This window comes from Papaver somniferum, unplaced genomic scaffold (genome assembly GCF_003573695.1).
Source record: "Papaver somniferum cultivar HN1 unplaced genomic scaffold, ASM357369v1 unplaced-scaffold_154, whole genome shotgun sequence".
Lineage (NCBI taxonomy): Eukaryota > Viridiplantae > Streptophyta > Magnoliopsida > Ranunculales > Papaveraceae > Papaver > Papaver somniferum.
The window spans coordinates 2,079,350-2,101,277 of NW_020624820.1; the positions used below are offsets into that span (position 1 = coordinate 2,079,350).

At 36.6% G+C, this 21,928-nt stretch overlaps 1 protein-coding gene across 2 annotated transcripts; it reads right to left on the bottom strand.

Moving 5' to 3' along the window:
• Nucleotides 1-5,485: 5,485 nt before the first annotated feature.
• Nucleotides 5,486-12,972, bottom strand: LOC113336838 (fimbrin-4-like). 2 transcript variants are annotated; one of them, XM_026582517.1, is made up of 15 exons: nucleotides 12,812-12,972; nucleotides 12,403-12,523; nucleotides 12,117-12,287; nucleotides 10,981-11,219; nucleotides 10,711-10,882; nucleotides 10,575-10,613; nucleotides 10,325-10,393; nucleotides 10,102-10,218; nucleotides 9,534-9,745; nucleotides 8,224-8,379; nucleotides 7,919-8,118; nucleotides 7,505-7,662; nucleotides 7,326-7,422; nucleotides 7,141-7,232; nucleotides 5,486-6,305 (listed from the first exon to the last, which is right to left on the bottom strand). In XM_026582517.1, the coding sequence occupies exons 2-15, from the start codon at nucleotides 12,484-12,486 to the stop codon at nucleotides 5,790-5,792; spliced, it is 2,322 nt and encodes a 773-aa protein (XP_026438302.1). In that variant the 5' UTR covers nucleotides 12,487-12,523; nucleotides 12,812-12,972; the 3' UTR covers nucleotides 5,486-5,789. The 2 variants fall into 2 exon arrangements, with proteins under 2 accessions (XP_026438302.1, XP_026438303.1); XM_026582518.1 differs by having other exon boundaries at nucleotides 12,403-12,609; nucleotides 12,812-12,968.
• Between the last annotated feature and the right edge of the window lie 8,956 nt (nucleotides 12,973-21,928).

Sequence of the window (21,928 nt, forward strand, 5' to 3'; positions counted from 1 at the left end):
GGTGTCCATAACCCAATCCCAGCACCATTAAAAACAAAGTTCAGCATCTAAAATCAAAGGTGTTTGCAACACCATAAAAGTGTACTTAAAACTTAAGAAAAACATTAAAAGGAAGTTGGAAACATAAAAGGGCATTTAACCACGACCCATATTCTTAGTTGCACGACCACCTCTTCTTCCACCTTGGTCTTCATCTTCCGACGCATCATTACCGGGTTGGACGGTAGCACCACCTTGGCTTGTACCTTCACCAACTTGTCGAGACCTCTTAGTGGTAGGCCTTTGTTCGGGTTCCTCGGGTCCTTGTCCTTTATTGATGATTGCATCCCACTTGTTGATGAGGTATTTTTGTTCTTCCACGGTTATTGGTGTTTTGCAACCAAGTTTGGCCTTCATTTTTTTCAACATCTCCCTACCCGCGGAAACCTATTTTTTCATTTGTCAACAACTTATAACCGTGAGGTTGAAGACATTTTTACCATAACTAATATATGAAAATAGTATAAAGTGAAGTCATTCTTACCATAATCTTTAAAGCCTTGACTACATCTTCGGAAGTAGACTTGTTGGTGATCTTGATTGGCTTCGCCTTCCCCTTATCAGCTATCTTTTGCCTTTTCTTATTGATAATGAAGCGATGAGAAATTTGGTTATACCAATCCATATAGCCCGGATCCTCTTCACATGGATCATCAAGTAAAGGTGTTAACTTGGACGCATTTAATGTGTGATTGTCTAAATTATTCCAAAACTCAATGGTGGGATCAGGATCATACTTTGGTTCCCAAGATGAAGTGGTGCTTTTAGTTCCCTTACCACTCTTTGGTAACAACCTGAATTTCTCGTCAAACAAAGGAACCTTTTGGACGCATCCTAATTGACGGAGTACTCGCCTAGGATCGTATATAACATAACCACTGGGATACCACAATGGCCCATGATAATACCTACCGGCATATCCTCATCTTCAACAACTTCATCTTCTTGATCTTCCTCCTCATATGGTTGAAAAGTGACATCATCAACACCAAGACGGTCTAACGTCTCTCTCAAACTTGCCACCAACTTCTTTTTGTTCCTTTTATTGGAGTCCTCGTACGCGTACCGTGCTGCAGTTGGCTCTGTATCAACATAATCGACATCTTTCTCAAATACTTTGGCCAAGTTCAAAATTGGGAAATGGTCATATATCCACACCTACACCCAAAGAACCACATTAAAAAAATCAAAGGAATTGAATTGATAGAAACAAGTTTTACTTGGAAACATCAAAGTAAGAATAAAGTTTGCAAACTCAGAGAACTGTTCGGCTTATATGGAGAAAGTATTATAAGCCGAACCAAGTAAGTAAAAAGTTCGGCTTAAACGATTTTATAGTTATAAGCCAAACCATACTCTGAACTCCCAAAATTTACCTGGAGCAAAGTGAAGTTCCCTCCGATGTTTGTACTTGTCAACCTAGACGCGGTGGCAAGTTGGTCCAGCAGGTAAGCGAGTGTAGTCGTTCCCCAAGAAAACTTGTTACAAGTTTAAAGATTCTTTACCAATTGGAGATAATTAGCATTTACCTTGTTTCCGGTAGTGTCGGGAAAGATGTCTCTACCAAGAGTATAAAGAAAGTAGGCAGTTCCGGTTTGCTTCACTTTGACGGGATCCATTATCAACAAATCTTGTGTTACTCTTTCCTTTGTGTTCTCAAACTCCTTTTTCAAGTTAGTCAACTTGATCTTCTTATTCTTCTTATTTCTACCACCTGGTATGCAAACGGTATTGACATCTTTAACTGATCGACAAAACTCCAACTCAGTTTTGTGTGAACCCCAACCAAGGCATTCCAGGTACAAATTGTATAGCTCATCCAAACTCATGTCATAAAAACCAGCATCCACACTTACACCCCTTGCTTTAAGGCCTGTAATCTTACTAGCCTCATCAGGAGTGATTGCCATCTCTCCAAAAGGTAATTTAAATGTGTAAGTTTCTGGACAAAAGCGCTCGGTAAAGGCAGAGGACGACACACTATCATATTCCTTATTTCCATAATTGATGATAGGCCATAAAGCACTACGTTGTACATAAGCAATCACCTCAGGAACCTCTTCATCAAAACTCCATTCCGCTGTCCTCTGGTGTCTCAATACTCGGACTGCACGGTTGTGATCAGGAGTCTCATAAGTTTTCTTCGCCCAAGAATCGGCATAACCAATCAACACATTTCCTCCATCTTCCGGAAGACCATGAGGCAAACCATCTGATCGAGGTGTAATTACGTCATCTTCATCAGGAATGTGTAAACCAGTGATCCGTCGATCATCATCGTCCTTCTCTTTCTCGGGTTCTGCCACCTTCTTACCTTTCTTGTCTTTCTTGGATTTTCCTTGGGGTTGTGTTTCTTGATGAACTTCTTGATTATCATCAACTTCTTCATCTTCAGCTATTCCTTCTTCTTGTCTTTCAATTCTTACTTGTTCAACTTCTTCTTCTAAAATTCCTCCTCTACCTACCGCTCCCAATTTTTTCTTACCTCCTCCTCTAGGATCGGGAGTTTTAGAAATAGAAGGTGTTACCTCCATCTTCTTCCTCTGTGTAGCTGCATTGGTCCTGACACAAGTATGAAAGTTATAAGACTAATTCGAACAACAAAGGGATTTGGAAAGCCAAAAACTTGTAAGAAAATAAGAAGGCTCGGCTTACCCGAAATAACACATATGAGCCAAATCATGTCTTGAAATTTTTATTAGCTTACACAGAGAGTGGATCGGCTGATACTACAAAACAATTATAAGCCGATCCTATATATTCGGCTCACAACCGATACTGTCGGATAAGCCGAATCTATGATTATGAACTCAAACATGTATTCGGCGCAACATGATATCATATAAATAAGCCGATCCTATACACTTGTAAAATTTATGGAATTTTAACAATGATATTCGGCGCAACCCTAAAACTATTGAATAAGCCGAATCTAGACTTATGAATTGAAACATTTATTCGGCGCAAAATGGTGTCATACAAATAAGCCGATCCTACACATGAAGAATTCATGAATTTCAAACAACATTAATCGGCGCAAAACTAATACAACCATACAAGCCGATCCTAAGCACATGCAAAAATTCTGAAATTCAAACAACATTTATTCGGCACAAAACTAATACTACCATACAAGCCAATCCTACGCACATGCAAAATTTCTGAAATTCACAAAACATATTCGGCACAAAACTAACACCATCGAATAAGCCGATCCTAAATATAAGTCTCTGTGTCATTAAGTTCGGCTCAAAACGGATTTCAGATTTACGCCGAGCCGTTCATATGCACTTTCAGGGTTCAGTTTCAAGAACAGCTCGGCGCGCATTTAAGATTTGTTTTGCGCCGAACTATACACTGTCACAGCCGCAGAAACATGATTTTGACGAATTAAATCGACCAAACCAATCTAAAACATCAAATACGAGATGGGTTTGTAGAACTAACCTTCTTATTCTCATTTCCGGAGTTGGTTCTTCTTCAATCTCTTCTTCCGGTTGATTTTGTGGTTGATTTTGAGTTTGTTCTTCACTCTCTAAATCTTCTTCTTCTTCAATAGGTTGTTCAGTCGATCGATTTGAACGAGATACTATCTTACGACGACCCATTATATAGATGAGTTTAATCGTCGACTAAATTTTCACGAATCGACGATTAAATTTCCGCGATGATACGATGAAAAAAAAAGGAAGAAGAAGAAGAAGGGTTCGGCTGTTGTGGAGGAGGAAGAAGAAGGGGTTAGGGATATGAAACTGATTTAGGTTTATTGATTATAGGTTTTTGTATTAGTGTTAGGGATAGATTAGTAATTTAAAGGGTTTAAGGGCATATAAGTAATTGAACCACCCCGTAGGGTACCCCTTATAAGGTCACCCAAGTTAGGACTAGTGCTTTGTATGCCTAGGAAGATTTTGGTATGCCCAAAATCAGGGTTCAAGAAAAGAAAACACTGGATAGTGTTTTGCTGGTACAAGCCCAGGCAAAACCAATTCGCCATTTTCCCCTGGCAGACTGCCATAAGGCCCATAAATATGAAACCTATTTTGAGGCATACTCATTTTTTTTGAGGCATACTCATCCATTATATTATCTAGGGTGGGTTTATAAGGGGTGTCTAAAGGTAGTGTAATTACCTATATATCCCTGAATAATTTCAATTTGTCATAGTTCCCTTATCCTCAAAAACCTAAAATTAAAAATCAAAATAAACTTTAAACTTAAACATCTAGGACTCCAATTCAATAAAGAAATTAATCAAACAAAGGAAACACGAATCGAAGTGAGCGATGTTGGAATGCGAAATCCAAATCTCAATTGCTCTTAGATGTATTTTAGAATGTATGCGGAACAAACCCATCTTGTTTTTGATTGATTTTATTTTGTTTGATCGGTAGAATATGATTTCAAAGATGAAATTAGGGTTTTCAGAAGATCAGTTCGGCTGATCTTGCAGTATCAATTTTGAGCCGAACTTAGTGTATGATTTAGAGAAACACTATGTTCGGCTAATGCGATTTTACAATATTTCCAGCCGAACCTCAATTTTCCAGCCGAACCTCAATTTTTCAAGCCGAACCTAGTGGATGATTTAGTTTCTGAGTGAAGTTCGGCTGATAACTTTTGAGTCGAACCTCTGTTTTTTTGAAATTATACCTAGGTTCGGCTGACAAGTTATCAACCGAACCTAGGTATAATTTCAAAAAAAAAACAGAGGTTCGGCTCAAAAGTTATCAGCCGAACTGTTCATCTGGTCAGCAGATCTGGGTTTTAAAAATTCAATTTTTTGGCAGATTCAACTTATAAAAGGAAATTAAACCTCGATAGAAGTTTACCTCTGATTTGAATCACACATTTTGGTCACTTCTAATCACTAAAATCTCAAAAGTCAAAACCCAAGCTTTTTTTCTTCACTTCTTCTTCTTCCTCTCAAAAATCCCAACTCTCTCACATAAATTTGATTTTTCTACTAATTCACCACTAATAATTTAATGTTTAATCAATCCTTAAAATTCATAATTAATCAATTCTAATCATAATCATTTACACTAATTATATAAGGGTAGTTATGCCATTATCAAAAATGGTGGATGAGGGGTGATGTTGTTTTTTATTTAGTGACCTTATTTTGGCATTATCTAGTATGCCTCAGAAAAAATCTAGTATGCCTTAAAATAGGTTTCATAAATATTGAGCTGAAGTGATAGTGTGAAGACAAGTGTGGTCAGGAAAACGTTCATGTAATTAACAGAACCAGAATACGAGAAGATCGGGAAAACGTTCATGTAATTAGAGAAAATTATGAAACTAGTGGTGGTATATACTGGAGATGCACGGGCATGAAGCCCGTATACAGCTTCCCAGGTGACAAACTATTTTACTGAGAAAAATATTAGCAAGAACTTTTGTGACCCACTTCAGTTTACAAAGAATATCCCCTTATGTATTCTGGATTCCCCTTTATATATTAAGTAAAGATTTCTCATCATCATCCCACTGTGATATTGTCAAAAGAATTGGACAAAATTTCTGAAAGCAGCAATTAAAACAAAGTTGAAGTAAAACAATTACCGAGCCTGTACATTTCAAATTGAACAGATTTACAAGTACTTTACTTTTGACTATTAGGCATTTTGACAACAATTTTGGTATCGATTCTCACTTTCAGAAGTATAATTTTGAAACTATTTGTATAGAATTTTGGTCCGAGTTGAGATTTGGAATTTTATCTGCATGTTGTGGCCATCTCAGGCTCATGCATCAGAAGGGGTATCTTCTTTTTCATCCTGCGAGGAGGATACTTTCAAGTCCGACTCTTCCTCTGACAGTAGTGTGTTATTGTCCTCATCCTTCACAGAAGCATCTGGGTTGGATGGGGAAGCGTCAAGGATGGATGGTGAAGCGTCTGGAGCGTCTGGGTTGGATGGTGAAGCGTCTGGAGCATCAGGGGTGGATGGAGAAGCATCAACGATGGATGGGGAAGCGTCTGGGGCATCCGGGGTAGATGGAGAAGCATCAACGATGGATGGGGAAGCGTCTGGAGCATCTGGGGTGGATGGGGAATCTGGGACTGATGTGGAAACATCTGGACTCGAAGGCGAGCCATCTGAAGCCAATGCAGAGCTATTGGCAGCTGATAGGCAGGCGTATGAAGCCGATGGGGAGGCGCTTGGGGAAGCAGACGGGGATGAGCCGGGCCCAGTTGCTTGCCGCTGCAGGCTCCAGTACATAATGCTGGCTGTCAAAGTCAAGATCATCTTCTGGTTTACCTGTCACACGTGAGTATCACAGTGCGTTAGTAAGAAAGTTATGTTACAGTACCAATTAAACTAAAACTAAGTTATTTTCGCCAATCAAGTCGTGAGTCAAGTCATGCAACTACGTTAACTGGATCATCTGAGTTATTCCAGTAGCCTGCAGGAAACTCTTTGAACTTGGACACATGTAACCAAGTACAGTGTCTTAGCATAAAGAACTGGTTGGTTAGTTCATGCGACTTTTTACAAATATAAAAAAAAATTAACTGAAGAAACAAGAAATATAGTCAATCCGGGCATCATAGTAGTTGATGTGGAAGTACTTAATATCCACACCCATATCAAATGCCGTGTTTTTTTTTGTTTTTTTTTGCAAGTTCCTAATAGGAATTACCAGGAAGCAGAAATAACTCTAAACTGTTTCACTCAAAGAAAGGAAAATGAGGGGTGTTTAAATAATGCTCCCTAATTTAACTGGAAACTGAATCACCTATAAAAATTAACAAAAAGAGCTAATTTGCTAACTTCAAGTTTCTTTTTGTTTAGGAAGTTCTTCCAAGTTCATTTCTAATCACAGTCTAAACCCAATAAAGTTTTGTTCTCATTTTACTTTTTTTTTACTTTTTTCTAAATCGTGTCTCCTTCTTTATAAAGCATTATATTGTATCCATATTCAAGAACTTTCAAGGACCCAAATAGAGATAGCATTAGGGGTATGGAATGACCCTAAAGTTAGGAATGACCCTTATCCTGCCTAAAGTTATCAAGATAGCATTAGGGATATGGAGCTGTCTAAAGAATCCAAAAAGAACCAAAATCCACTCATCTGTCAAATTTTTATGCTTACCTCCATGATGTCCTCGGGTAACAAGTAAATGGAACAACCAAGTTTCCGTGCAACACTGATTATGTATGTAGCATTCAACCTCTTGTCTTCCTCTGTTATTTCCACAGTAAATTTAACTTTTAACAAAATGAAATAATGAATGGCCATTTAATAATATTATTCGAATTCACGTTTTACAAACTTACCAGTATCCCCGTCCGCAACAACTTTCCAATTAACAACCCTTGGTTTCACAGCACTAAGAAGCTCGAGAAAAAATATACCGTTTGACAGTTTCTTATCCTGATAAAGAATGAATTTATGTGAAATATGATAACGAGATTCTCTTAAGTAATAACACCGTTGAAATAATAAATTTACTTACCCTGAAACTATCCATTTGAGAAGTTTTGCCCGAATTTTTCACTTTATTGTTAGCCCAGCTTAAGATATCAGAATCAGTCATCTCCTTCCCTTGAGAGTGAGATCTCAAGTTTTTCAAGAGCTTCAGTATATTAAACCTCATCAGCTGCCACAGAAAGGCTGAAACACATTTGAACAGATAGTGAAATCTAGATCAGGGATCCTTTTAATGAAAAGATTATGAAATTCTAAGGTATTTCTGTGAACACTATGGTAGCATTCTTTTAACTTAGCTACTTATTTGCTCAGTTGTAAATACAATCACTAATGTTGAGTCCACACTACATAAAACCAAATTCAAGAACTTCATTTCAATTGCAACAAACAACCATTACCATTCTCGCAACAAAGTTGCTCCAAGATGCACAGCACTTACCAAGTATGAGCTTCTTATTGCCTGCCACAAAGTCATTTCCAGCCACACCAACTAAGGAGAAGTTTAGTTCCTTCCCAATTCTTATGACTTGGTTGCAATTCTCTACCTTCTTAAATGGCATCTTAATTGGAGGCTTCGTCGCGTGCTTCCAGTTAACTACTCCAGGAGAGACCTTGTCAAGCACTTCCAGAAGAACCCATCTGCAAGAACGAAAATAAATAAATAAATTATACTAATAAAATAATAAAAAAAACAAATAAATCAAAACCGGCAGGTTAACTACCAAAATAAATAGGCGAGCTTACCCATTTCTGACATCATCGAATACATTATTGACATATGTATTAATTCCAAGACTGTTAATCCAAAACCTGAAACATCTCTCTTGTCTAGATACTTCAATATCTTCAGGCAGCATGTCCGCTAAGTTGATCTTTTTCAAGTCCATCGACAATCCATTTCTGCAAAATAGATCCTCACCAATAGCATTAACTACTGTCTCCCAGTAGAAAACAAATAATAACTGACATTTGAAATAAAAGAGGAAGGATCTCATAATATTGCTAAAAAAATTCGCAGACTCCAATTGCCCAAAGGAGAAGCAAAATAAACAATTAAAAAAGAAAAGAAAAAAGAATCACTCGAAAGCTGATCAAAAGAAAATTTGGAGAAGAATATGACATTAAGACGAGAAGAACGAATAAAGCCAGCCTTCCCGGAGGGATCTGAATCCCCATGATCAGTAGGTATTACAATGACCTTTATTTTATTAACTAATTGGGTATCCAATCAGAGCCTATGAATGTCGCGCACCGAAAGTTACCAAAGAAATTTACTTGAGCGCCTAACTTTAAGCGAAGCCATGTTGATGCTTAAATGGTCCATGAGACCAGCATCAATAGTTTTAAGTTTTATAAATTTTACACTCAGCACTACCATGGAAAAACCCGACTTAAAAAAGTTATTAAGCTGATGTACTCATGTAAGCATGAGTTTTAATTTTGGTAACAACATATGATGCAGGGGCATAAGTCAGTTTTGTTTATTTAAATTGTGAGTTAAGTAACCTAATCTGAGGACGACAACCTCAGACACTGTGAGACAACTTTCAGAAGTCTGCTCATGATTAAGCTCAGCAGGACAACTGGGTAAAACCAAGTCAACAATGTGAGTTAATATGGATGGTTTGGATTGATTTTGTGTTGGGACAGGATACAAACATATTTAATTTGTAGATATTAACATCTAGTTGTTAATTTTTGATGATGTAACTACATCTCTACATGTACAACCACATCCTACTCTATAAGATGAGGTAAGACATTTGATGCAGCATGTTCCAAGTATTTGGACACTTAGTAAAGCATCCACTAGGGGACATCTGGAGTTCAAACTTAAGGAAAACAAACAAGATAGGTTTTAGACAATCTTGAGTTGTATTGTTTGGTCCCGTAAATCAAGCAAACAACATCTGCAGAGAAGTTGCTAAAGATAGCACATGCACCAACAAGGCTGCATTTATGAAAGACAAAGCCTGTATACAGAGCTAAATCTTCTAGCAAGAAGGAAGGCTTCAGCTCAATTTAAGAGACGACTAGATAACAACCATTCGTACCTGTGATGGAATATATGTGCCACAAATGCAAGGTTCAGATTTGTCGATCCCTCAACAATGTCCTTCGCAGTTAAATATCTTTTGCAGTTCATTCTGTCTGCATGCTCAAGAACTCTTTCTGCTCTTTCGTGTGGATCCTTTGCATCCAGTGTGGATGGGCTTGCGTGTTCCGGTGCAAGAACATTAAGCAGATGCGCATAAGCCACTCCATCCTGAAAGGGTACGGCTTAATTATCACTATGGTGAAGCAACAAACACATCAAATTAAGCAGGGGGCGTCTCAGACTATGATTTCTTCTTCTTTTGGCAAAAGATTAACTTAACTAGTGAAAAGTTCTGAACCTCGACTAGTTCTATTTTGTTCTCTAGACGTAACACTGACGACTATGGTTCACCTATCCAACAACATTTCACATATATCGAGTGAGCAAGTGAGCCTACAATCAAGAGTCCACTATCCATTTAATCAAGAAAAATACAGTTCCATTCAGAATCGCAAAAAGATCAGATCCATCAACTAGATGTTACATATCCTACGAATAAAGACAGGAATTGCTGCAGTTCTTACCTTCAAATCAGTGGAAAAATTGGTGATTTGTTTCTTGAAGCCTGCCTTGCCCAGCTGGAAGTTCATCCATCTCAGTAAAATCTTTTCTGGGGGTAAACTTATGAGATCCTCTAAATCCTGCAAAATACAAATTATGCATATAAAGACGTGGTAATTCTTCTCCACCGTTTCTGTTTTCCCTCCTTAATAGGGTAAAAGAAACAGAATATTTGAAACCTCTCACCTTTGTGTCATCCACCAATTCCACCAGTTGAGGGGTCTTCTTTAGGTTGAGGTCTGCTAATAGTTGGATCTGAAATTTTCAAGACAAATGAAAGAATGAGAGCAAGTTGAGTAAATGTCCACAACTTCGAGACCCATACTTCCACATCGAAGGGAAGCCTTTCCCTGAATCCCTACCAGTGTGATCCTAATATTCTTAACAAGCACACATACATGGACGATATCAATATTTACGCAATTTACCTACCAACCTTTATTATCTGAGAAATCAATCCGAGTACCAGGTGAGGCTGTAAGAAAAACAATAAAAGATACTTCAGCACAACAGAATGACTACAAAAATTATAGTAATGACTGAGGAACGTAGAAGAAAAAGTTCTCGCTCACCCTTCCTTCTACCAAATCGTGTGCTCCAATATTAACCACTGTACAGCCAATAGCCTTGGCGGAGTTTAAACAAAGCGTGTGGTTCTCATTTCTCTCCCACGGGTTAAGAACCGTTTTGGTGTTAATTGCGCGTTCATCTATTGTTCCGGGAACAGCAACATTAATCAACTTACTGCAAAATTCCGGTAAAACGTCAAACACTGTGAAATAGATTCTTTCCTACTTACGATTCAGATTTAGCAATTTCACATGGATAAGATAAACACATACCAGAGAAGAACCCCATCTTTGATAAGGTCAAATAGACTATCCGTTGCAGGATCCAAAGGTAGATATTTCTTCAGGAACTTGTCATCCGCAAGATAGCTGTTTATATGAACAACATAAGAAGATTTCTCCGTTTCACTGATTGTGTGGCGAAGAGTTGTTGTTGCGGCATTAAGAAATGTTGCTGACATTTTTGTGTCTCCGTGTTTTGATGTAGCTTGGGCTCTCAAAACTAAATATGCCTGTCCATTCGATATGGTTAAAGCAACGTGATCAATCCATCTATCAAACCCAGGGAAGTCAAAATTTACTTTTGCTAACCCACTTATCATGAAGTTTAAGCAATTGGTATACACGACTACCAAAGAAACACATTTAGAGTCTTACAACACCACTACGTTCAACCAACTTTCTACTCATTGGAAACCATTCAATTAAAAAAAACAACCGATTACGAGGTTGAGAATCACTTATATATCTACAATTGATTTTGCATGTAAAAGTTTCTGGACTGTTTAGCATAACCCACTTTATGAGAATTCTTCGAACTTCCAAAATACTCATTCCATTGAAAGGATGTGATAAAGAAATGGCGACATAAGATTACTGTATCACTGCATCAATATTTGATTGGCAAGAAAAAAAGATTATATAAAGATCTGCTTTAGATGCAGGCTATGCGATACTAATTCTTACTATGGTTATTCGAGGTAGTGGTGACAATGGTGGTACTTAACTTGTGGCTAAGGCGGTAGAGAGAAGATGCTGGTACATGAAAATGCAATATTCAGTTATGTATAAATAAACAAGCTCTAGTACTGATAGGGCAATGACGAGCACGCCTCTTCAACTAATGATACTATGGTTTCACATACATTCCAGACAACTAGAACACAATATGAAGAGTAAGCAGTTTTCACAGAATCACGTTTAAAAGTAAAGCATTCCATAAATCAGTACATTATACTATTCTTTATACTGCATTATACGATCCAAGTCATAACAGCATTTAAAGCTAGAAACAGTGCTCATGTAAGGGAACAAGCTAAGATCGTAATTGTTTTCCTTTCTATCAATAAATCTACTAACAATTGCACAGACACGACGAAGATGAGGAAGTGTAGAGACGTAAAACTCACTCTTAGGAAGGATTCAAAATCAATCTCTACTGCCATATCAGAGTAGGACTCCCCCAATATCCCTTGAATCTCTTCCGCCGTGTATGTTTCATTGAAAGCCTTTAATCTTGCCATAACAGTAGGCAAATCTCCCAGAGTAACTTTCCCCGATTTCGCCCTCAATGAAATAAACTACAACACAATTCAACAACCAAATGGAAACAGATTACAAACAATTGAAATAAAAATGAGTAAAGAAGATTCAATAAAAACTGATCAAAAGATCTCAAAACAATACACTACATACTTTGGATTTGAGACCTCGTAGCTCGACCTGAGTGAATTGACTTTGAAGCCATGGATCAGAAACATGTACACCTTCAAAGCTCATCTTTCCAAGAAACTCTATAAATCCAATCTAATTATCTCTACAAACCAATAAATCCAATTACAAACCAAATTTTAGATCCAAATTTTCAGATTCTCTCCATCATACATCATGCATCAAATGGCTCTACCATCAACAACAACAAAAAAACATTCAGAAAATGGAGAAAACGTTAAATTCAATGGAGTGAAAAAGGATGTTTGTCACAAAAAGCAAATGTTGAAATTCTGTTGATTGATTGTTTGTTACACAAACGAAAGAAAAAAGAATTAATAATTATTGGAATTTTAAGAAGGAGGATTAATAAAAGAGAACGCAAAGTGCAAACCTGTTCACATATTCATGGTCTCATCGAAACAGGGTTCATGGCATGTTAAAGTTTTGTTTTCTTCTTCAATAAGATTTTGTTTTCTTCTTCGTCGTCGTCTGTAAAGGGCAGGGGGGATTATGGGGATGCAGTCAGAAGAAATCTGAAACACATTGATGGACGGACACGACTCTTTGTTTATTCATTTCAGATGATTCCAAATGGGACCCACCAACACGTTGTAATGAGACAACGGATTCACGTTGATCTCATGAACCAACAACTGTTTTATTAACACCGACGCGCCAAAGATTACCGGTTTTGGTTTTAACCAGCTCAGGTCTCGGTGGGAATAGTTATTACGGTACCGATTCATTTGTGGGTACTGAAATCGGGTATTATGAAGTGGACTCGTTGTATTTATTTTTAAGTTAGGTAACATTGGAGCTCACGATTTGGTTCACATTAAGGGCAGTTTTTATGGGACATGTAGATCCTAGATTTGCTCATTTTACTCCCACTGTGGAATGAACAAACATGAAACATGGATGGATAAACGAGCAAATTTGTTGGTTTACTCGTTGTGATCAAAAATGGGATTCATGCATTTTTTATGTGCCACGCAGTATCAGTTAGATTGTGCGGTTTGTTTTCAACCACTGACAACCGTACTACAACCGTATATTACTTTCATAACTTAAGATCTGATTACATTGTATTAATTCATTTTGTTTGTTAGTAAAAACTTAGAGGAGCGGATATAATAATGGTGGTGCAAGTACGATAATGGGACCACTCAAGTATTGTTCGTTTTGATCACATTTTTCATAGTGGAAAACTCAGTTTGGTAATCCACGTGAAACTGCCCTTACAGTTTAATCATAAATGGAAATGTGATAACATTTTGCTTAAAGAGAAAATAAAATTCATTACAGAAATGATTCATTCAACATACTATTATAGTGTTGTTCACTAACAAAACCACACGTACAGACCATATGTGTGAATATAACAAAAACTGTAAACCAAATGTTTACCATGCGCTATTGTAGCTCCTTGTCCTGTACCACATCACTGTCTGTGGTAATATCCCCCGCAAGCTGACAGGAGCAAAGAGCATCTTGAGCTTCAATTTTAGCAGAGTAACGCATGGATCGTGAAGTGTCTTTATGAAGATATCTACAATTTGATCTACAGTGTTGACATCAAAGACATCAAGAGCCTTTGACTGTACCAATTCTTTTATAAAATGATAATCCAAATGAGAATGGTTTATTTTAGAATGCATAACTAGATTGAAGTAGGAAAGACATAACATATATTATCACAGCCAAGTCTGGGAATGCCATAGATAGAGAACTGGATATCTTGTAACACGTAAAAAATCTAAATTATTTATGTAGCATTATGAGCCAATATCTTGTATTTTGCTTCATTGCCGGATCTGGCCACAGTGGTTTGTTTCTTGAAAGACCAAGAAATGATATTTGAGCGAAGACAAACACAATGTCCACCAGTAAACAATCTATCATCAACACAACCAGCCCAATCAGCATATAAGAAACCTAGAAGAAAAAAAGATCATTTGTTGAAGTGTAGACCAAAAAGCGAAGTACCCTTGACATATCTCAGGATTTTTTTAGCTGCTACTATATGAGGAACTCTAGTATGATGCATATGTTGACAAACTAGAATCACATCATAAGAGAGTTTCGGTCTTGTTCATGTAAGATAGTGTAGAGGACCTATCAAAGATCTATATTTGCAGGATTGTCAATAATCTCACTAACATCCTTACTTAACTTTTCAGATACGGTGATGGGAATCTGACAAGATTTTTCACCTTCCTTGTGATGCTTATTCAAGAGATACATGATACTTTGTTTCAGATAGCAAAAGATAATCAGAATCCCTTTTGATCTCAAGATCTAAGAAATAACACAGATTTCCTAAATTTTTGGTAGGAAATTGAACTTGCAGGTGCGAAATGACTTTCTGAAAAAATGTAGAAGATAAAGTTATGCGTAAAATGTTAGAGCATTGCTATGTTGAACCCGCCTTGCATTGGTATGTCAAGGTTGTTTGTCATATTTAGTTTCAAAACTCAAGGTCGCTGGATTATATTACTAGTGTCAACTTCATTACATTAGACTAGGAAGTCTAGAAATGCTGAGACATACAAGTATTTCTTTGAAGACCTATCGACATCAACAAACACATCATCCTTTTGTTCGAGGTTAGTAATACAAGACTTGACTTGTTTTCATTTATATCTACGTTATTTTCAAGTAGTTTAGATTGAAAACATAACAAGCGGAGTTATATATATATATATATATATAACTCTAGTATTAGAGACTTGATCATATTATTATCGTCGGACTGTCAAGGAAGAATATACAGTTGTATCACAACTTATGTATATTGAATTATGAAATATAACGCTTATCTTTTGAACTTCGTAATTGCGACATAGACACTATCTGTGTAACTTGTACTACTAGATTGTGTAATGAAGTTAGGATTGATCACATGCCTGGAAAACTATGATTAACTACATGATTTTAAGGAAGTATACTTGCGAAACTTGTTTCATAATTGAAAGGAATCAATGGGATTGGTGTCCTAATTCCTATTAGGGATCTATAGCACGATCGATCCCTACCTATTGGGAATCTATAGCAGAACCGATCCCTATTGAGGATCTTTAGCTGGACCGATCCCGACAGCAAAGTTATGTTTCCGGTTTCATGAATTCTCTAGGGTTTGTGTGATTTTTGGAATATGATTTGATATTTTGGAAAGTTCAAGATGTCTACAGACCAAGTAATTTGAACATGTGTAAAATCCTATTCTTTTATTGTTCATAGAAATTCCTTGATACTCAAGGTGAGATCCCAAACCGAAATGTTTGTGAATCTTCTTTTAAGATTTTCGAATATGTGATTTATTTTTCTAGCAAGTAAAACATGTCTCTGAAAGCAATATTAGTAAATTATACTTGTATACCAATTAATATTTAGTTGTAAACTATGAGGGATATCGGTATAACAATTGGATATTGGTTGGAATTAGACAAAATTGAAGATTGGTATTTATTGCGTATCTTTAGAATATTTTGGGTACTCCTTAGTGTCGAATCTACCTTGATATATAAATAGTGAAGTTTGTTCTTCTTACAAACTTATCCTGATGCAGGCACTTCATTTTGTAGTCATTACGTAGCCGACTAACAAATTACTTGTAATACTATCTTGGAGAGGAGAGTAACCTAATTATGTGAAATCTCTTACATTCACTTGTTTAAAGACTTTTGTGGGATCAAAAACTACCTTTTGTTGGAAACTAGAATATGCATTGTTATTTTAGTTTTCGATTATTGATTTGGTTGACTAACGGTGTTGGATCTTGATTGCACTTGGTTTGATTATTCTTGAGAGCCTTTTGTTCGAACATAAGGTCACTCAAACTAGATCAAGATTTGACAATAGTTCATATCTGTTTTTAGATCTGACGATAGACTTGTGATCATTCAATTTTAACATACTACATTTTGTGTGTGATGGATCATAAGTGGAATCAAGTTTATTTGTGCAAGTACATAGAAGACATTGAATATTTGAAGACAATAATATTTCTTAAAGGATACAAAGAGATATTCTTTTATAGATCCACTTTTATTGCATTACTTAAAAATACTTTTTAACAATCCTTTAAGACAGCGTACGTAGCCTAGTACTTTTGACATGACGTTTCTTGATTTTAACCCTTGCAGAGACACTATTTTTTTTTCCTTTAGACTCTTTACCATCAACTAGGAGGTTGGAGGTCTTAATTGAATTGAGAGCATCCTGAGAAACCGAGGTTAATAAAGGCACTGAAGAACCTTTAAGGAACTCTGTATACGTTACAGGTGAATAGAAAAAGCTTCACAGAGCAGTTTCCCGTAAGCACGTGCTTTTAGGGTCGACTAGAAACACAAACTTATTATATTTCAACGTGTTTGCCTGCTCTGATACCAATTGAAAACGAGGGGGTCCCACGTGCACCAAATTTTTCATTCGAAAACCTATATGGACAAAACCGTAATACAATTCCAAGTAGACCAGCTTAATGATCTTTTGACCTAAATTGTACAAAGAGTTTATATCTTTTTCTCTTACAATCAGAACGTTCTAGACAATGGAGTCTGTGAACCTGATATAACCGTAAGAGTACTTAGACGAATCCAAAGATCAATATCAAAGTTCAACCTAGTTGAATCCAATAAACAAATCGGAATTCTGCCAAGTGTTAAACTTGTTATCTATCTTTCAAGATACGAAATTTACAAGAACAAGTTCTTACAATAGATCACAATCAATATGGATTATGTACTACTTGTGATATTTTTATTATAAATATAACTAATATAATGCGGGAAAAAAAACAAGACACCATAAGTTTTGTTAACGAGGAAACCGCAACTGCAGAAAAATCTGGGACCTCGTTCATATTTGAAAACCAAATTGTATTAAGATGTTACAGACATTAGCTAATTTCGGACTTGAATGTAGTTGAGACCGAATCCACCCTCCAAGCTATTCAGTTATAGTCCCACTTCTTACTTCTCTTGAATCTTGCAAGAATTTGACGCAATTGATACCTTAGATGGCGTCCTTTACAACCTGAGAGTTGCTTCAGCCTAATTGAAGAATTTTTATACCAATCAGCCTCTAACAAATAAGCCTATTTGATTTTCGTTCAGATCGTGAGATCAAGGTAGGAAAATCTGTTTGCAGTAAACAAATCTAGCAAACCTCACAAATCCGGTACTTATGACTCCCGAACAACAACCTAGATTATTAACCACCTCACAAGAACAATCTTACACGAATTCAATTAAGATCGTTATCATATAATCTTATGGAATCACAAAGTCTGAGACGAAGAGGGATTTGCGATTTCTATCTATCTCGCCTGAAAGAGATTACGAAAACCTCGATAACATAAAAGCAAGATCTGGATACACGAACTGTCAAGGTAAAAGATAGTCGGACTTGGCTTCACAAATCCCTAAGTGAAGTCTTTAAATCATTAATCTAATTATGGTTCTCAGAGGAAACCTAGGTTAATATAAGATGACTCTAACATACAACTAGGACACACGAAAGTGTCTTGGATTGATTTTCCTGGTTGTTTAAGTCTCTCTATTTAAAAACTTTCAAGATCAAAGGTCGCCTGGAAATCAGACAAAAACTTTTTTTTGTTTAGATAAAACTATAATTAGGGTTTCACGTGGGAAATATAACGACTAAGAAAGATTTTACGTAGATATATCCATCCTCTTGCGATGCCTTCTATTATATTACAATTAAGATGACTATGAGGGGGTTAATTATACAATATACAACGTTGTTTCTGTCTTGCCCATTTAGCCAAAGTATTCCCTTCACCATTGAGTTGTCTAGAAACATGACAAATGTTAATATCCCTGCCAAGTTAATGTCCCTGCCAAAAAAAAAAAAAAAAAACTTTAACATCGGAAAGTATTGATTTCCAATCGCAAAATATCTGTTTTGAGAAAAAAAGAGTCACCCCTTTACGATCATCTTGAGTTTTCAGATCCTCAAGTTGTAACTCTCGAGCCCACTCCACTGCTCCCATTACTGCAATGGCCTCCGCACAATCTGCAGATGTGGTAAACCCCATAATGTCCCGAGATGTCATCATAGGATCCATATTATGCGTACACCATGATAGATTCTGAATAGATTGACTAATACGTGGACTCCCGTTTTGTTGATTAGTACCACTTGCTGTAACATCAACATCCCATTCAACGAGGGATTTTTTTTTAATGGAAAAGGTTAATATATTAACTTAAGAAATGTAATATAGAAGATCTACAATTTCATTTTCATCAAAAATATTAAAAGTAATACTCTCTTTTCATACTCTTTGACACAAGTGTGATGACATATGATGAAGTCTTCGGATCCTTACTTCTTTTACAACTGAGTCCGCTGCAGGATTGTAGTCCCTGTTAATAAATTTAACATGTGCTTGAGGAAGTTTATCCAACAAGTAAAATGCTTCTTTAATAGTATTCTCCGCAACCCATGAAGCTTTTGTATCTTGCTTGGTGATAGAATCATGAAGGAGTTTACAGTCTGTGACTATACAGACGCTAGAAAGAATATTATTTTTTAGCCACTTTAAAGCATTTAACAGTGCTTTTGCTTCAGCATGTAACGCCGAGGAAGCCCAATCAGAGCCAGCTGAAATATGTAGAAAAGCTTATTGGTCTACCGAATATAGAATGAAGGCATATCCCATGGATATATTTTCGTTTTTAAAGGACGCATCAATGAAAATTATACAATCTGACCTGATGTTGTTCCACACGTGATTGGTAATCTTCGTTTTTCGGATGCCTTGAGATTTGGTCTCTTCCTTGATAACTGAAGACTAGATGAAATTTTTTATCTGCTGAATTAAATAGGAGGGATCCAGAACTGTTTTCCTGAAAACAACCTCGCATCTATATTTCCATATGAACCAGAGAATGATTGCAATTTGTTCACTAAATTTCGAGAAGTTATGATCGGAGATCCAAAATTCAATCCACTTGCTAATCACATCTATGTTAACTCGCGAATTGACCGTTTCCAAGGAGCAACCAAACCAAACTGCTCTGGCAAAAGGGCACGTTCTAAAAAGATGATTCTCCGTTTCCATAGCTTGGTTATTGCACATTTGACACTCTGGGAAAACCTCTGGGTTATGAGCCACTAGTCTACTCGAGGTTGGTAAAGCTTTCTGAATTAATTTCCAAATAGACAGCCTGATCCGAGGTAGAGTCTGCAACTTCCATAGTTTTTTCCACGGGAAATCAATTCCATTCTCATTATCAGAATTACGATTAATGGGAAAGTTATATATATTTTTTGCCGAGAAATCTCCTGATTGGTGGTGAGCCCATCTTATCCTGTCACTATCTTCTTTATTTGGGGTAATAGCTAGAATTCTTTCTTTTATATCTGAAGAGAACAAATCATCTAGCTTTTCCGTGTCCCAATATCCTTCATTATTTATTAGCTCTTGAACTTTTTGCGGCAAATCATCTTCTTTGTCCCTTGGTTTATTTAATCTGTCTGTGTTGGGAATCCAATTGTCCTCCCAAATCTTCGTATTAGCTCCATTTTTCACTTGCCAAATATAATTTCCTTTAATGATATTTATACCTTTCTGAATGCTTGTCCAAATCCATGATAGTTCGTAGTTTCTTGTAAGATCAAAAGGATTGAAAATTATAGAAATATTTCGCTTCTAGAAGTTTAACCCATAGCTGATCTTTTTCCATCATTAATCTGCTAGCTAGTTTTGTTAAAAGGGCTATACTGAAATTATGAGGATTTTTTATTCCCAATCCCCCTTGTGTTTTTGGATTGCACATGCCTTTCCACCCCTTTATATAACCACCTTTACCTTTTGACCTATCTTTCTTCCACCAAAAATCTCTCTGGATTTTATCTAATTTATCCAGGGTTTCTTTAGGAAGAGCTAGCATCTGCATCTGATATGTCGGGTACGCTTGAAGAATGGATTGAATTAAGACTGTTCTGCCCGCTTGAGATAACAACTTTGATTTCCAACCTCGTAAGGTATTATAATATTTTTGAAGTAGCGGTTCAAAATTTTCCTTCCTGTTTTTATCAAAGAAGAGAGGAGTTCCCAGATACCTGTCTTTCTTAGTCATCAGGTGGACTTTAAGGATTTTTGCTATTATTTTCCCGTGTTTTGGATGAATTTTGGGGCTAAAATAGATTCCCGATTGTAATTTCCCCAAATTTAGATAAGATATCCAATAAGTTTTTCGCTTCTCCCAGGTCCGCTTTGGTAAAAAGAAAACAATCATCGGCGAAGAAGAGATGGGATATGGTAGGGGCGTGTTTATTTATTTGAAATCCCGAGATTTTATTTTCTCTTGTTGCTTTTTCAAGGAGTCTTGAGAGGATCTCCATGCAAATTAAGAAAAGATACGGGGATAACGGATCACCTTGTCTTAGACCCCTTGAATTGGAAAAAGTTGGGCCTGGGGATCCGTTTAGAAGGATAGCAAAGGAGGTAGTGGAGATGCATTGAAAGATGAGATTAACCCAGCCATCACTGAAGCCAAAAGAGGATAAAGCTTTTCTAATAAAAGGTCACTCAACTTTATCAAAAGCTTTTCATCTACTTAAGAGCAAAAAACCACTTCTTTTTTTTTGGAAGTTTTCATAGAATGAATCAATTCATGGGCTATGATAATGTTGTCTGTAATTTGTCTCCCTGAAAGAAAATCCGATTGATTGGGAGAAATTATCCTATTCAATAGGGATTTTAATCTATTGGCTAAGATCTTGGAAATAAGTTTATAAATCGTGTTGATGAGGCTGATCGGTCTGAAAATCGCTGGGGTTTGAGGTGTTGATATTTTTGGGATAAGAGATTCAACGAGGGATTGATTAAATTAGCTTGATGCAATCGAAATTGGCGAGCACGTACCGTTAGAGTATGTTGTTTTACTTGCATTTTAATTTTTGATGTATTTGTCATCTTGATGTGCCATAGTGGAAAGAAGTTTTATTTTCTGCATTAGAAAAAAAAGGAACTACTAAACTTAAATAATATAATCAAAATTTGATAAATTTTTTAATTTGAATATCGATGAATGTTACTGCAAGGCAAGCTGAAATACAAGTGATCCTTTTTAAGTTCATGAGCAACAAGAACAAAGGCGATCAGTCCACGAGCAGTCAGAACAAAGGCGAGCTCGAAATCAGCAACAACTCCAAGCTTCCAAGCATTCCCATATTTTGTCAGTGTAAAAATAAATTAACCAGAACAAAGAAAAAAGCAGGATGAGTATAACACTCAAGGTAGCAAATGCATCACACTATTATAAACTAATCTATTGTTCAATTATCCTGTCATAACCGCACGCATTGAGATTGATAATCGCCCTCTCAGCATCTTCCCACTTCACAAAGTTCACAAATCCTCGGCCAATGCCAGTCTCCTGATCTACAGCAACATAAACACGACTGACATCACCAAAACTGCTGAACAGCTGAAGCAAGTCACTCTCATCAGTATATTCTGGGAGGTTGCGGA

What these genes read in the sequence shown, in the direction of transcription:
- LOC113336838 (XM_026582517.1), bottom strand. Translation starts at nt 12,486, where the DNA reads ATGAGCTTTGAAGGTGTACATGTTTCTGATCCATGGCTTCAAAGTCAA. An exon ending in AAAGATGGGGTTCTTCTCTG is followed by an intron (nt 10,883 to 10,980) that starts GTATGTGTTTAT and finishes GGAATTTTGCAG; the next exon opens with TAAGTTGATTAATGTTGCTG. An exon ending in GCACATATATTCCATCACAG is followed by an intron (nt 8,380 to 9,533) that starts GTACGAATGGTT and finishes TCTATTTTGCAG; the next exon opens with AAATGGATTGTCGATGGACT.